The following is a 13,541-nucleotide window of genomic DNA, read 5'->3' as shown; positions in this document are numbered from 1 at the left end:
GTAAATTTCCTCTGCGCCCTTGCTGAAGCTTCCACATCCTGCCTATAATGAGGCGACTAACTGAACAAGTGTGGTCTAAACAGGACTTATAGAGCTGCTGCAGCGTCTCCCTGCTAATGAAAGTCAATGCACCATATGCCTTAATGACTCTATTAACTTGGACATGGACCCCCAAACCCCAATGTTAGACCACTGCCAAGAATCATGCCTTTTAATCCTGTGTATTCAAATTTGACCTTCCAAAATGCTTCTCTTCTCACTCTTCCCATGTCCAAATGTCCCACTGTCTGATAGACTCCTGTAGAACACGAGAATCTTGGGAATAAAAGCAAATGCTGAAGAAACTCAACCAATCTGGCAGCATCAGTGAAGAAAAGCAAGAGTTGACTTTGAGAATTCAATATGACTACTTCAGAACTGAAAAGGATTGGAAAATGGTGGATGTTTTCAAATGCTGATGACAAAGTGGGAGGAAGTTTAGATGTCCTAAACAAAATTGTGAAGTTTGAAAGGGAGCTCTAATGGTGGTACATGAGGAGAAAATGGGTCTGCTATACTGAGGAAAGTCAACAGGATGAAGCAGCTAATCAAAATGGAGAAGCGAGGTCATACAATTAAGTTGGGGAACTCTCTGAAGTCCTTGAGGATGTGAAGTCTTCAAGTGGAAAATGAGGTGGTGTTTCTCCAGTTTGCATTGAGCTTCACAGGAACACCAGCCCTGGATAGAATTGTTAGCATGGAAGCAAGTTTATTTTGTCGCAAATGACTGGAAGGTTGGGACCATTCTTATAAGCAAAGCATTCAGCCAGTCTGCGTTTGACCTTGCCAAGTTATAGGAGACTAAATTGTGAACAGTGAATAAAGTAAACCAATTTAAACATACCTCCCAGGTGAGACGGTGTTTTGTGTATGTGTGGGGTCTTGGTAGTGAGGAGGTGGGAGGGGAAAGAGTAAGTGTTAGACCATGTGTCATTACCTGGGAGTGTGCTGTTGGTGCAGAGGAAATGCTGAGAATGACTGGGATGAGTCAGGATGTCATAAATGGAATGGTCCCTGCAGCATGGTAACCTTGGAGGTGATGTATCTTTCCCATCTGTCAACAGCATTTTTAAATAAAATGCATTGAGCAAGCTCTTTTGAGTTCTGATGAGTCACTTTCAGACTGTCTACTCAACTCCCTCTTGTGTATCCCCTACCACCACATGTCCACACCCCTTCCCCAACCCTGCTAGAACGAAGATGCTCCAGATGTTGCTTTTATTGCCAGTTTCCAGTATCCACAGTATTTCACTTTTCTATATAAGGATCTCCAGTTTGATACCAAGTGATAACTTTAATTTGATATATATTGTAGTATTATTTATTCTCCAGCTCTAAATTCTGGGAAGGCATAAACTGATAAATGCCTTCAAGTGCCAGTGGGCTGAGGTCCAGTGGGGCAATCATAGGGGCGATCTGTGGTGCATTTTTTTTTTTCAAATGTTTGGACCGAAGGGTGTGTTTCCATATTGTACAGCTCTGACTTACAGAAGCATGCATAAATACTTTTTGAGATGCAGGAAGGCTACCAATATGCACAAAGCCAACTTCGAATTAGTGCTTCTGGGCATTGAAGAGATCAAGCTTGCTGCAAACCTTGATATTTTTTTAAGCTTTTGTATGCATTTTAAAGAATGGGGCTGGCCATTTTGTGTGCTTTATCAAATTGCCTACTTGTTTTGCTGACCCTTTGAAAAATATTGCTGATTACATTGTTAGAAATAATGACCAGGTCACAATTGATTTTTGTCTATAATTTGGCTATGAAACCTGCCCATATCCAGTCAGATGTTAAGAGTATGCAACACCTAGCTTGTTGTTCTTGGACAAGCTTTCATTTGAAGTACAGCTAGTTGCTAATTTGATCAAGCTTAATGTCAAACCTCCCAGCGGATGCATATTACTTCCTGGAACATTGTAAATATGAAAAGAGTCGGAGTTTATCACATCACTTGTAGTAAGGGAAGTAATCTCAGTCAGAATTCTATGCTTTTGTATTAATTTGTAATGCTTTATTCTGAAGTGTGCAATTCACACAACACTTTACTATAAGTCTGTGGTCACAAGCATGACCCCAAGCTTCCAATAACACTTGTTTTTGTTAATCGCCCTCTAAGTCAATTGCTCACATGGATCCCAGTTATGCCATAATTGATGGGTTATGTGGAACAGTCCACAGACACTTGATTCCCACTCTCCAGTATTCTGACCATGCCCCCCTCTACTAATATAATGATTTTGTCCAGAAATGAAAAAAACCTAGCTTTTGTTTTTGCTCTTGCTCTCTCCTGGTTCTATCTGATTTTTTTTTCTCTCTTGACTTCACCCCCAGAAATGGAAAGGGTGCTATCCACCAATATCCACTACAAAGCCACCAACTCTGTTTGCTTGACTGTACTCTAGCACATCCTGCTTATTGTAAGAGTTCATTCCATTTTTTAAAATATATTCATTCACCGGATGAGGGCATCGCTGGCTGGGCAACTATTTATAGCCCATCCCTAATTGCCCAGAGGGCAGTTAAGAGTTACTCATTAGTGGGTCTGAAGTCATATATAGGCCAGACCAGGAAAGGATGGCAGTTCCCTCCCTAAAGGGCATTCGTGAACGAGGTAGACTTTTTTTCTGGCAATGGATGAAGATTTCATGGTCATCATTTGACTCTTTTAATTCCAGATTTGTTGTTTGTTTTTTTTTGAAATTCAAATTCCACCATCTAAAGACTGATCAGGGATAGTCGACATGGCTTTGTGCGTGGGAAATCATGTCTCTGAAACTTGATTGAATTTTTTTTGTTTTGTTACTTCAAAGAGGATTGATGAAGGCAGTGCGGTAGATGTGATCTATATGGACTTCAATAAGGCGTTCAGTAAGGTTCCCCATGGGAGACTGGTGAGCAAGGTTAGATCTCACGGAATACATTTGAATACAGAACTGGCTCAAAGGTAGAAGACAGGTAGTTGTAGTGGAGGGTTGTTTTTCAGACTGGAGGCCTGTGACCAGTGGAGTGCCACAAGGATTGGTGCTGGGTCCTCTACTTTTTGTCATTTACATAAATGATTTGGATGCGAGCATAAGAGGTATAGTGAGTAAGTTTGCAGATGACAAATTGGAGGTGTAGTGGACAGCGAAGAGGGGGAGTCCAGAACTAGAGGGCATAGGTGTAGGGTGAGAGGGGAAAGATATGAGACATCTGGCAACTATTTCACACAGAGGGTGGTAAGTGTATGGAATGAGCTGCTAGAGTAAGTGGTGGAGGCTGATACAACTGCAACATTTAAAAGGTGTTTGAATGGGTATATGAATAGGAAGGGTTTGGAGGGATAAGGGCTTGGTGCTGGCAGGTGGGACTAGATTGGGTTGTGATATCTGGTTGACATGGACAGGTAGGACCGAAGGGTCTGTTTCCATCCTGCATATCTGACTCTGTCTACCGTGGTGGGATTTGAAACCCGGTCCCAGAACATTTAATTTGGTCTCAGAATTAATAATTCAGCAATTGTACTGCTCGGCCACTTGCTATACACAGACCCACCTCCAAATAAAGGATGGTGACTTTTAATGGTGCAAAAAGTACTTGAAATGCTCGGAAGGTATTGCCTTAATTTGGTGTTGGCCATCTGGCCTCTCAGCACAGCCGTTCCTAGCTGCATTGCATCTTGCTCCTTCACACGATGTAATTGTTTCTTTCCCCAAAGCCCATTGTAAACCCTCATCTTCCTAATTGTTCACTGGAACGCCATCACACAGAGGCGAGACTTTAAAATGTGAGGACTAACTTTTGTTAGTAATCTCCAGAAGTATACAGAGAGCAAACAAATAAGTTGTATGTCTTTTATTTTTCTAGAATAAAAGCTGATTTGCATGCTGCGCATCAAGTATTGTATAACCTCATCCAGCTTTCATTTGCTGGAACTGGGTATCCGTTACATCCTGACTGGCTCACCGTGCCAAACAACAGGCTTAGTTGGGTACAAGTGAGGTTCCTCCTGCTTATCGTCCTCCACCTCTTCCTGAAAACTGCTCCATGTTCTCAGTTCCTCTGTATCCATTATGTTCCCTTTATTATGTGCTCCAGTTGTACAGAGAACAAATTGGGGAAGTGTGACATAGCCTGTCCAGAGTGTAGAAATTTTTTTTGGCTCCATCGCACTACTCCAAGCAGCAGAACTGCATCCTGTTGTCAGCTATACCTAGTCAAACATCGTGTAGTATCGCATCTACTGGTAGCCTCTGTCAGGGGCTTCCGCAACTGTTATCAACAGTGGTCACAGTAGGTGGTCGTTCTCCTCCACTTGCAAGGCATTTTGACTCTTGAATGTGGCTTGATCACTAGACTCCAGCATGTAGAAGTCATGGCTACCCCCAAGCTACAGAGAATTTTTGTTTTAAAACTTTGGCTGAGGTGCCAATGAATAAAAAGGCATTACCCAGGATAGCATTGCAGTGCAAAGCTGAAATGTTGAGACCATTTAGCGAGTGGCCCTAAATTGAAGGAGCTTTGGAAAATTGAAACAAATGTGTCAATGATCCCCCAATCAATTTTTAATACTTGCATGGAAAACTGCTGTAAATAAGAGGGAGGAGTTAGGCATCGATTCGGAGTGTGCCAGGCTATCACTGGTGTTGTCTTTTGGAATCCTGATAGGAGAGCGACATAAAAAGAACATAATCATGCTGGTGACTGTGTGGGAATGGAGCAGGAGGAGACTATGATTTGTGGAAATTGGTGGGGTGGATACCCATCATGGTTTTAAGGAGTGAGCAGAAATACATGAAATTGAACAGACCCATTACCATGTGGAAAATCCTCCATTTAAAGGAAACAGATACGTGTTGCTGATAGGCATGATTTTGCTGGATCATTACCATTAGATCTTTCTGATTAATTCACTTTTTAATCTTTTTTTAAACTTTATTATGGTTAAAATATGAGACAATCATTTCAGAAGGTCTTTGAGGCACGCACTTAGTGAGAGCTGGAGTAATGTGCAGACCAGACTGGGTAGGAGTTGGATTCTCATCCTGAGTATATTAGCCAACAGATTAAGTTTTCAATACTAACTTCTGTGTTTGTTGTAGTCCTCAAATGATAGGTGAGAAGATTCTTGCAGAGTGCAAACCTGTTTTTGTTTTTTGTGATTGGTATTGAACTCATGACCTCTGGATGCTACTATGGTATTTGTATCACACCAAAAAATAGAAATATTCTGTCTTTTGTTGTCAAATGAGGTTTTGAGTACTTGTATAATTGAAATATTATTCATTTGCCTGTTTTTTTTTCCGTGTTCCCAGGTTCATGCCTACATTATCAGTGCTTTACGAAAAGAGATGCCAGCTGTGTTTGGCAAAGACAGTAAGAAAAAAGAACTAATCAACAGCCTCGGAGATATTTATGCCAGGATTGAACGAGAGCATCAGATCTCTCCTGGGGATTTTCCTAACACGAAGAAAATGCAGGTAGCAGAGCTTATTTTAACATTCTTTAATATTATTTGGCATAATACCATGTGATACAAATTTATTGCATCTTTTGTGCTAAGATGTCAGATTACATACACTTTTTTGACAGTTTATATAGTTTGTACTCTTGGAAAGCATTATCCATGTAACAGTCAATAGTCAAGTATACTATCTGTTATTGAAGAAAAAGCATTTATCAAAGATAAGTCTTGAGAGATGTTTGTTCGTTTTTATGTTCATTGTTTTCTTTTTAAAATTCAAAATTGCCACTAATGCAACATTAGCACTGCTGTCTTAAACTTGTTTTAGTATATTATTTTTAACAGGAATGTACAAATGAAAATGTGGCAACTGTGTAATTATTGGATATTTAATCAATATCCATCTAGTTAATTTAATCGCCTTTTTTCTTGCATGTTACAAGTGCAGGTAGTTCTTCCATAACGTGATTCAGAAAAATCACGCTTTAGTATCAGCGCCTAGTGTTGGCGATGTAATTGCGTTACAGCCAATACGTTTTAAAAGTTTGCACTTTAGAAAGTGTTCCTAATTTGTTAATTGCACTACCATGAATTTGCATTAATGAAACATCCATTATAGCAGAACAAACTGTACATAGCATACAAACATATGAATTAGGAGCCAAAGCTGGCCACTCTGCCTGTTTGACTTTTTCTGACATTCAATTAGATTATGGCTGATCTGGTTACTCTCATGTTTCCCCTCCTACCACTACATTTCATCTTATTTTCCCCCTCCTCTTGAATTGCTTTCTGTATATCAGTGCCATGGCCAATTACCTCATCCATACAAGTCAAGAAAATGTCAAATGTGTTGGGCAACAGCAAAGAATGATGCTCTTGTCCGGTGTCCCCTTGCCTGCCTCACTTGAAGTCAGCCTCCTGTCCCTCATGGCTGAATCAGAAGATCTTATCCTAAGGAATGTCGCTATCTTTTGGAGTAAAGTGTCAAGCTAACCTATCTATCCCTGGACTGCTGCAGTATCTGCAGGTTAACCCAACTCCATAACTGAGCTGAAGTTCCTGCTGGTTGATTTTGAAATTGCAAGCTTATGGAGCATTGCTCCCTCAGCACCTAATGTCACCTTCCCAATAAACTTGTTGGACTATGACTTGGTGTTCTGTGACTTCTGACTTCATCTAACACTGGCACCTCCACATCCTGGATCTCTCAGGCATCCAAAAGTTCCCAATTTCGACAGTTGCAGCATATCACCTGCCCTGCCTTATCTAGTATGTGCTAATTATAGTTAATATAACCTACGCCTCCCAAATTGTTTTAGCATTGCCAGTAATCTTTTATAATGAAGAAGTGATATAATTCTTGTTTTCTGAACATAACCAGTTTCTGATTTTAATCTGCACAAAGTTGGGAATTAAATGCTGAAAATGTAAAATGTACTCCCCTTTCCTTGAACCCCTTACTCGGTGCACTTTTTTCTTGCAGTAAAGCTTACTGGAAACACCTCTTTCCCCATAGGTGCTAGATTCTTAGATATTACCCACTCCTCCGCTGCCTTCCTCCGGCAAAGGCACCCTCCCACTACCTGTACTTTATTGCCAATCAATACAATTGGTTTCTGGCAGTTAGGTTTGTAGAATCCTAGAATAGAATAGGCTGCAGAAAATGTACATGTTGGAAAAACCTTGTACATTAGTACAAAGCTGAACATTCCTCTATTGAATCAAGAGTAAGTTTACAGAATACAGGGACTTGAATGAGCCAAAGTTTGTTAGGTGTGAGATGGGAATCAGGTCAGCAAAGTCCATAGAAGTGATAAAGGCATAGGAGTATTTCTACAATAATTGACTTGAGCTATGGTTCAAAATTTCATAGTATTTGTGAAAAACACTGCAATCAGGAGTCTTGTGCTGTTACAGATCATAGTACATGGTTTAAGATTTTAATTTCACAACTGATTTGTAGTTCTCTTGATGTGCGTCCTATTGGTGCAAATCCAAGTTACTGTACTCCTTGCATGAGCAGGGAGTCCTCACCATGCTCTAGTTAATTACGTCCTGTTTTTGATTTCAGGATCTTCTGCAGGGGCAGGATTTTGCAAAGTTTCAGCCACTAAAGCTTAAACTTTTGGAGACAGTCGATGACATGTTGGGAAATGACATTGCTCAGCTCATGACCCTAGTACGTCAGGAGGAAACCCAGCGGCCTGTCCAGATTGTGAAAGGTGGGGCCTTTGAAGGCACAATAAATGGCCCATTTGGGCATGGATATGGTGAAGGAGCTGGCGAGGGCATTGATGACCTGGAATGGGTTGTGATCCGAGATAAGCCAAGCTATGATGAGATTTTCTACACCCTCTCTCCCATCAATGGGAAAGTCACTGGAGCGAATGCAAAGAAGGAGATGGTAAAATCCAAGCTTCCAAACACTGTGCTGGGAAAAATTTGGAAGCTGGCAGACATAGATAAGGATGGCATGTTGGATGATGAGGAGTTTGCATTGGCTAATCACTTAATTAAGGTTAAGCTGGAAGGTCATGAGCTACCCAGTGAAATTCCACAGCACTTGATTCCACCATCAAAGAGAAAGCTAGCTGAGTGATAGTGATTATCTAGTCTTCGAGGAAGACAAAGACTGGAATGTAGACCGTTTTGAAGTCTTGATACCTAAGTTAGGCAGATAGACAAAATGATGTAACAAAAAGCCTTTGCATAGTAAAATACTTCTTTCCATTATATAGATGGAAATTTTAATTAGGAAACATGTATTCCATAAAAATGTTATCACTAAAATGGTATGAGAATGAAAGCATTTCTGTCTTTCCTTTTTTTAAAAAGCATGTTGTTGTAACCTGAGGTCATTGTATACTGTTGCATTCCTAGGCATCTTTCTATCACAAACTTTTTGTTTCAGGAGCAGTAAATCTGAGCTCTAAGGTAATATATTGCCTGATTTATTATTATCTTTCAAGGCATGAGGTCCCATCACTTTTTTTTCTCTTCTGCACTTATTGTGTTGAAATATTCTAAGGTGTCACGTTGAATGCAAGGAGTTGTACAGAAATTCAAGTTGTCCATTTTCTATCAGGAAGCTGGGATTTTATTTTATCCACATTTAGTACTGTAGTGAATAACTGGTTAGCCCCTTTTTTTTAAAAATCCAGGATAGTTTGTTTTTCACTTGAAAAGAACAGATGTTTTTATAATATAGTTTGCTTTATTGCCTTCTATTTTGCAGCTTCTGAACCATGGTTTAGTATTTACCTGTTCAGTGATCTTTGGGTGGGTCAATGTTGCAAATATTACAAAAAGCACTCCAGTGTCGAGCCAAATGTTGCCGTGTATGAAAGTATTTTCAGGACTTTCTGGACACAGTTTAGAGACTTTACCTTGTCCTGTTGGGAGGGGTTCCTATTTTGTTCAGTCATTTGTAACTTTGCTGTGACTTGTCGGTAGCAGTTAATCCATTTTATGTGGATTGTATGGTGACTGTATAAAGTAAGAGGTTATAACATTGATAAGAAAAACTGAACAAAACTCCATTGTGTGAAAAACTGTGAATTGTATATTTAAGTATTTTCTATACAACTGCATTTGCGTGCACAACTAAATATTTAAGCAAAACATGCAAAATAACTATGCATCCACCAGTTAAAATTCATTCATGTTAAAATGCTGTAACTTGGTATGCTGACGCTTTTAACTGTGTATGTGTAGCTGTTTTCCACACGTCACCTGTCTTTTTTCTGCTTTGCTTTGTGAATTTTTGTTTTAATTCAAGATTTCTAGTCCTTGCATTTTTTTTAAAAAAAAGTACTCTATACAATGTCTTCCATTGTGGTTGTATCAAAGACTATGGCACTGTTTCTAAGTATTGCTTGTCTAGTAGTCACGTTTTTTTTGACTGAATTTTTGTTTTTCTTTTTCTCAAGTCTTGTCAAAACTTGCTCTAGTGAACCAATGCTGTGAGATAGTGACAGTATGTAGTAAATCCCAGAAATCCAGTAAGTGGATTTTAAGCTGCCTCATCTTCAAATGTTAGTCTTACGATCTCTTGCTGATATGCTATCCAAACACTGACTGTGACACTTGTGTGAAAAATTGTAACTACTCTGTTCACGTCGTAGTGCAGCTACTGAAAGTTTAACAAATCTATAACCTGTAAGAATAAGCTATCCATGTATTTTCTAAAAAAAAAACTGAAAAGTCGATCTAAAAGGAATGTCCCCAAATAATGCACCAAACATTGAACTGAAATCTCTTGTTTTATTGCTCAACTCCATCCACAATCTAATTTAAAGTGCAATTTAAAAAAAATGCACATCTCCCATCAAAAGGAGAAAAGCAAATAAGTTTTATACTTAGTCATCAATGGGAGTCGTTGGCTCCCAGCTTACATGAATACATTAATTTGGATAGTACAATTTGACTTCAATATTTAATATTAAAATTGAGGTTCATGGGAACTTCAACCTCTTGCACCACTTTAAGCCATTTGTTTTTAAAATTCTAAAGAGGATCATTTTTTTCAATTTAACTACAGATTATCCATAAATTAATGTTCCCCTTGGGAATCTTGAGGTGGAGAGTTTCTGTGGATGTTCAGACAGCAGAGGGAAGAACCAGAAATTTGGACAAGCAGTATTCTGCACTTAAAGCTTTTCAAGTAAATCCTAAGGGAATTTACTTTGTAGTTGGATGGAGGGGTCGAATGAAATTAGTTCTTGTTTTTGCAGAACTACTAATTTAAATATCTGAATATTTGGAAGGTATTAGTTGTAAAGAACTTGTGGAAGATACAGACTAATTAAACCAAGTATTTTTTTCTATGATTCATGCTACTAATGTTTTGGGTGATATCGTTGGGTTAGCCCAACACTATAGTGGGGATGTGTGCAATCTGCGTACTGGGAAAGGTTCACCAGAAGTTTTTTTTTAATACATTGCATTGCTTTTTTTTTCTTTTTTGTTTTGATATTGCAACATTCGGCTCATTTGATCTTGTGAACAGAGTATCTGAACTGCTGACACAATTCTTTAGGACTGTAAGAAAGTAGTCCAGGCACTGTTACTTGGGTGATGCTGTTGTTTAGTTTTTCAGGGAGCTGGTGGTACAGATTGAAGCACACAATTTGAGGTCAATTCACTGAATTGGAATGACTAGGTATGCTTGCGTCCTTTGTTTGCCCAGCAGTGTATGATTTAAGCACTTTCCAGTTAAATGGTTATTCTTATATTCATGTGATCCAAATAATTTGGTCTTTAGATTAGAATGTAAGACAATTTCAAAATCCTGCACATGTAACCAGATCAATTGTATTCTCACATTTAGGCATTATTGTAAATCGTGCAGATTGAGAGTTAAGACTTCCTTTTGGTTACTATGTCAAATGAAATTTTTTAATGTATTCTTTTAAACAAATGTATAGGCAACATGGGGTGTTTTGACAAAGCCACATTCTCTGGTTTTCTTTTGCTTTTTTTCTTCTGGAGTAAAGTTCAAGGGTCGATGAACAATGGTTTTAATTTCTGACCTTCAGCAAATGCCTGACTCTACTTCCCATAAACTTTAATGTAAACACATTGAGCAGTTCCTTGGTGCTCTTCTCCTAGAACATCAAATAAGCATGCGGATCCCTAGCTTTCATTTATAATAAGTATGTAAGAGAATTTTTGTCTTTTAGTCAAGTGTTCCGCTAATGTGAAATACTCTAGTCCAACAATTAACCCTATTGTACTGAGTGCTGTCTTTGCTTAAGTTGCTGCTTGTGAAAAGATTGCTACTGAATTTTTGTATCAAACTTTTTATGGAGCAAAAATCTACTGATTTATCTGCCAGATTTTAAGGAAAGTCAATGTACTGTTGTTGAATGGAGGATATGTCTTCCTCTTATATGCTGTGGCTGGCTTTATTGCCTTTGTTTTTAAAAATACATGTACATTTGTAAAATTGTTTGATTCATAGCTTTTGCTTACTTTGTTTATTGTTTACGCTTCCTAAAAATTGTCATCTCCCCAGCATTGTTTGTTGTAGGTTTAAAAAAGAAACCAGTTATGAATTTAATAGTAAATCAGACACCGCTTTATTGACACAAGCTTTTAGGAGAAGCTGGACCCCAAAGGGATTTCCAAGCTGCTTGCTAATTACAGGCAAGTGCTGAGATTGTGTATTTGTGTTCCATCACCTTGCTGATAATCACGTGACCTTTTCCTATAGAAAAACCTCACTGTTCCAGGTGCCTCGCAAAGAAGGTGACAGTTAGTGCCACTTGCTATCTCATCCGAAGTGCTTGTGCAGCATTCTGTTTGCAGCAGTGAGTTGTCATACAGCACTTGACTTTTAACCCTTTATTTTCTGTCTTCAAATTCAAATAGATCCTTCTGTGGTATACTTGTTTGGGTCCAAATTTCAAAAATGGGTTGGATGTGAAGCTGTTTTGGTGATTTTTATTTTGTCCTCTTTATCCACTTTATCCTGTAAATGGTATTGGCAGTAATTAATTAGATATGTAATGTATACACATGCAGGATAGTACTGTCCTAAGTGCATTGTATTCAGAAATCATGTGCTGAATAGAGCTAGTGGATCAAATATACTAGATATCTACTTTTCTCATCAGGAAAGTTCTGATCTACTAACATTGTTCAATCTGGGTTTTTTATAGGCAATTGATTTGTGGTTTATCACAAGTATTGATTTCCCCAATTTACACTTCTTTAAGAAGCCTTAGTTACGATATTCAGTTGGATGTCCAACTTGCATGTTTTTCAAACTTTTTAAAAAAAAAATCACTTCCATGCACATTGGTGTAGAAGTTAAATGTCAGTGTTTAGGAAGTCCTTGCTTATTGTGCTTCTGACATCAAAAAGAGCAAAAGAAAATGATACTGCATTGAGTATGTGGTTTTGTTACATGTTGCAATTATACACCTTTTTTTGGCATGTATTTACTGTATTTTGGAAATTCTGTTGTGGGTTTATTTCAACTGTGCTTCCAAGAGTCTACGTTTTTGTAATATTTATCCTTTGCCAATAATATGCTATTGTACATTTATAAAATATTGTATTTACAGTGTACAAATCTGTGCAGTTTCTCTATCTCTAATAAAACACAAGTTCTATTGCATGTATTTTTAAAAGTTAATTCAGGAAATGATTGTTTAGCAATAGGAATAAGTTTTGACAACCTTCAGCCTACTCCAAATGACGTTATAAATATTGAATTTTAGGTTCACACATTTACAGTTGCTATTGAAAATTTACTTTTGGCTGGAGAAAGATGAACTGTTGAATTTCACTGAAATTTGTTGGGAATACAAATCAGCCTGGGTAAAATTACAGTATCTGCTTTTTTCACCTGCTTTTCTGGTTTGCAAGCTGTAACTGGTGAGGTGTCACCAGGGTTTGGTTTTCATGCCCAGACAACTTGCAATCTATATAGTTCATGATTTGGATGCAGGAGGAGAAGGTGTAACCGTTTAGGGTCATCTGCATATTTTAGCTATGTGGAAAAGTAAGTTGCAATAAAGAAATGAGAAACTTACAAATAGATATGGATAGGTTAGGTGAATGGGCCAAAACCTGACAGCTGGATTTTAACTTGGATAAATGTGAAGTGGTCCATTTTGGTTAGAAGCATAGAAAGGCAACTTGTATCTAAAGTAGAGAGAAACTTTCCGAGTGCTTTGGTGTGGAGGGATCTGGGTCTCTGTGGTCAACTCCAAAAAAAAAACAAAACATTTAATGAGGAGACAACAGGTAATAAGGAAGGCTGAGATTTATAAGATAGTAAAAGCAATTGGTAAGTAGATGTTGAAAGAATATTTTGTGGGGCAAACTAGAACAAGAGGCCATACATTTTAGATGAGGGGTAGCCAAACTAAAGCCCAGCTGAGGAGAAATTACTACTTTTCAAAGGGTTGTAAATCTGCAATTCACTACCCCAGAATGTAGTGGATGCTGGCACATTGGGTAAATTTCAGGAGATGCTAATTTTAAAAATTTGTCTAACAGGTTGAAGGGTTATAGAGTGGGCAGGAAAGTGGGGTTGAGGCAGAG

General features: G+C 38.4%; 1 protein-coding gene across 2 annotated transcripts in view; it reads left to right on the top strand.

Annotated features, from left to right (window-relative positions):
• Window positions 1-12,565, top strand: part of LOC132830811 (EH domain-containing protein 3) — a 68,474-nt gene extending 55,909 nt beyond the window's left edge. For both annotated transcript variants that reach the window (XM_060848688.1, XM_060848678.1), the window contains exons 5-6: window positions 5,335-5,499; window positions 7,558-12,565. In XM_060848688.1, the coding sequence (XP_060704671.1) occupies window positions 5,335-5,499; window positions 7,558-8,085 (693 nt within the window). In that variant the 3' untranslated portion in view covers window positions 8,086-12,565. The remainder of the gene's footprint in view (window positions 1-5,334; window positions 5,500-7,557) is intronic.
• The last annotated feature ends 976 nt before the right edge of the window (window positions 12,566-13,541 follow it).

The sequence above is a fragment of the Hemiscyllium ocellatum genome, chromosome 3, assembly GCF_020745735.1.
Source record: "Hemiscyllium ocellatum isolate sHemOce1 chromosome 3, sHemOce1.pat.X.cur, whole genome shotgun sequence".
NCBI lineage: Eukaryota > Metazoa > Chordata > Chondrichthyes > Orectolobiformes > Hemiscylliidae > Hemiscyllium > Hemiscyllium ocellatum.
Note: the sequence above shows the minus strand (reverse complement) of the source record. Positions and strands in the feature narration are given on the sequence as shown.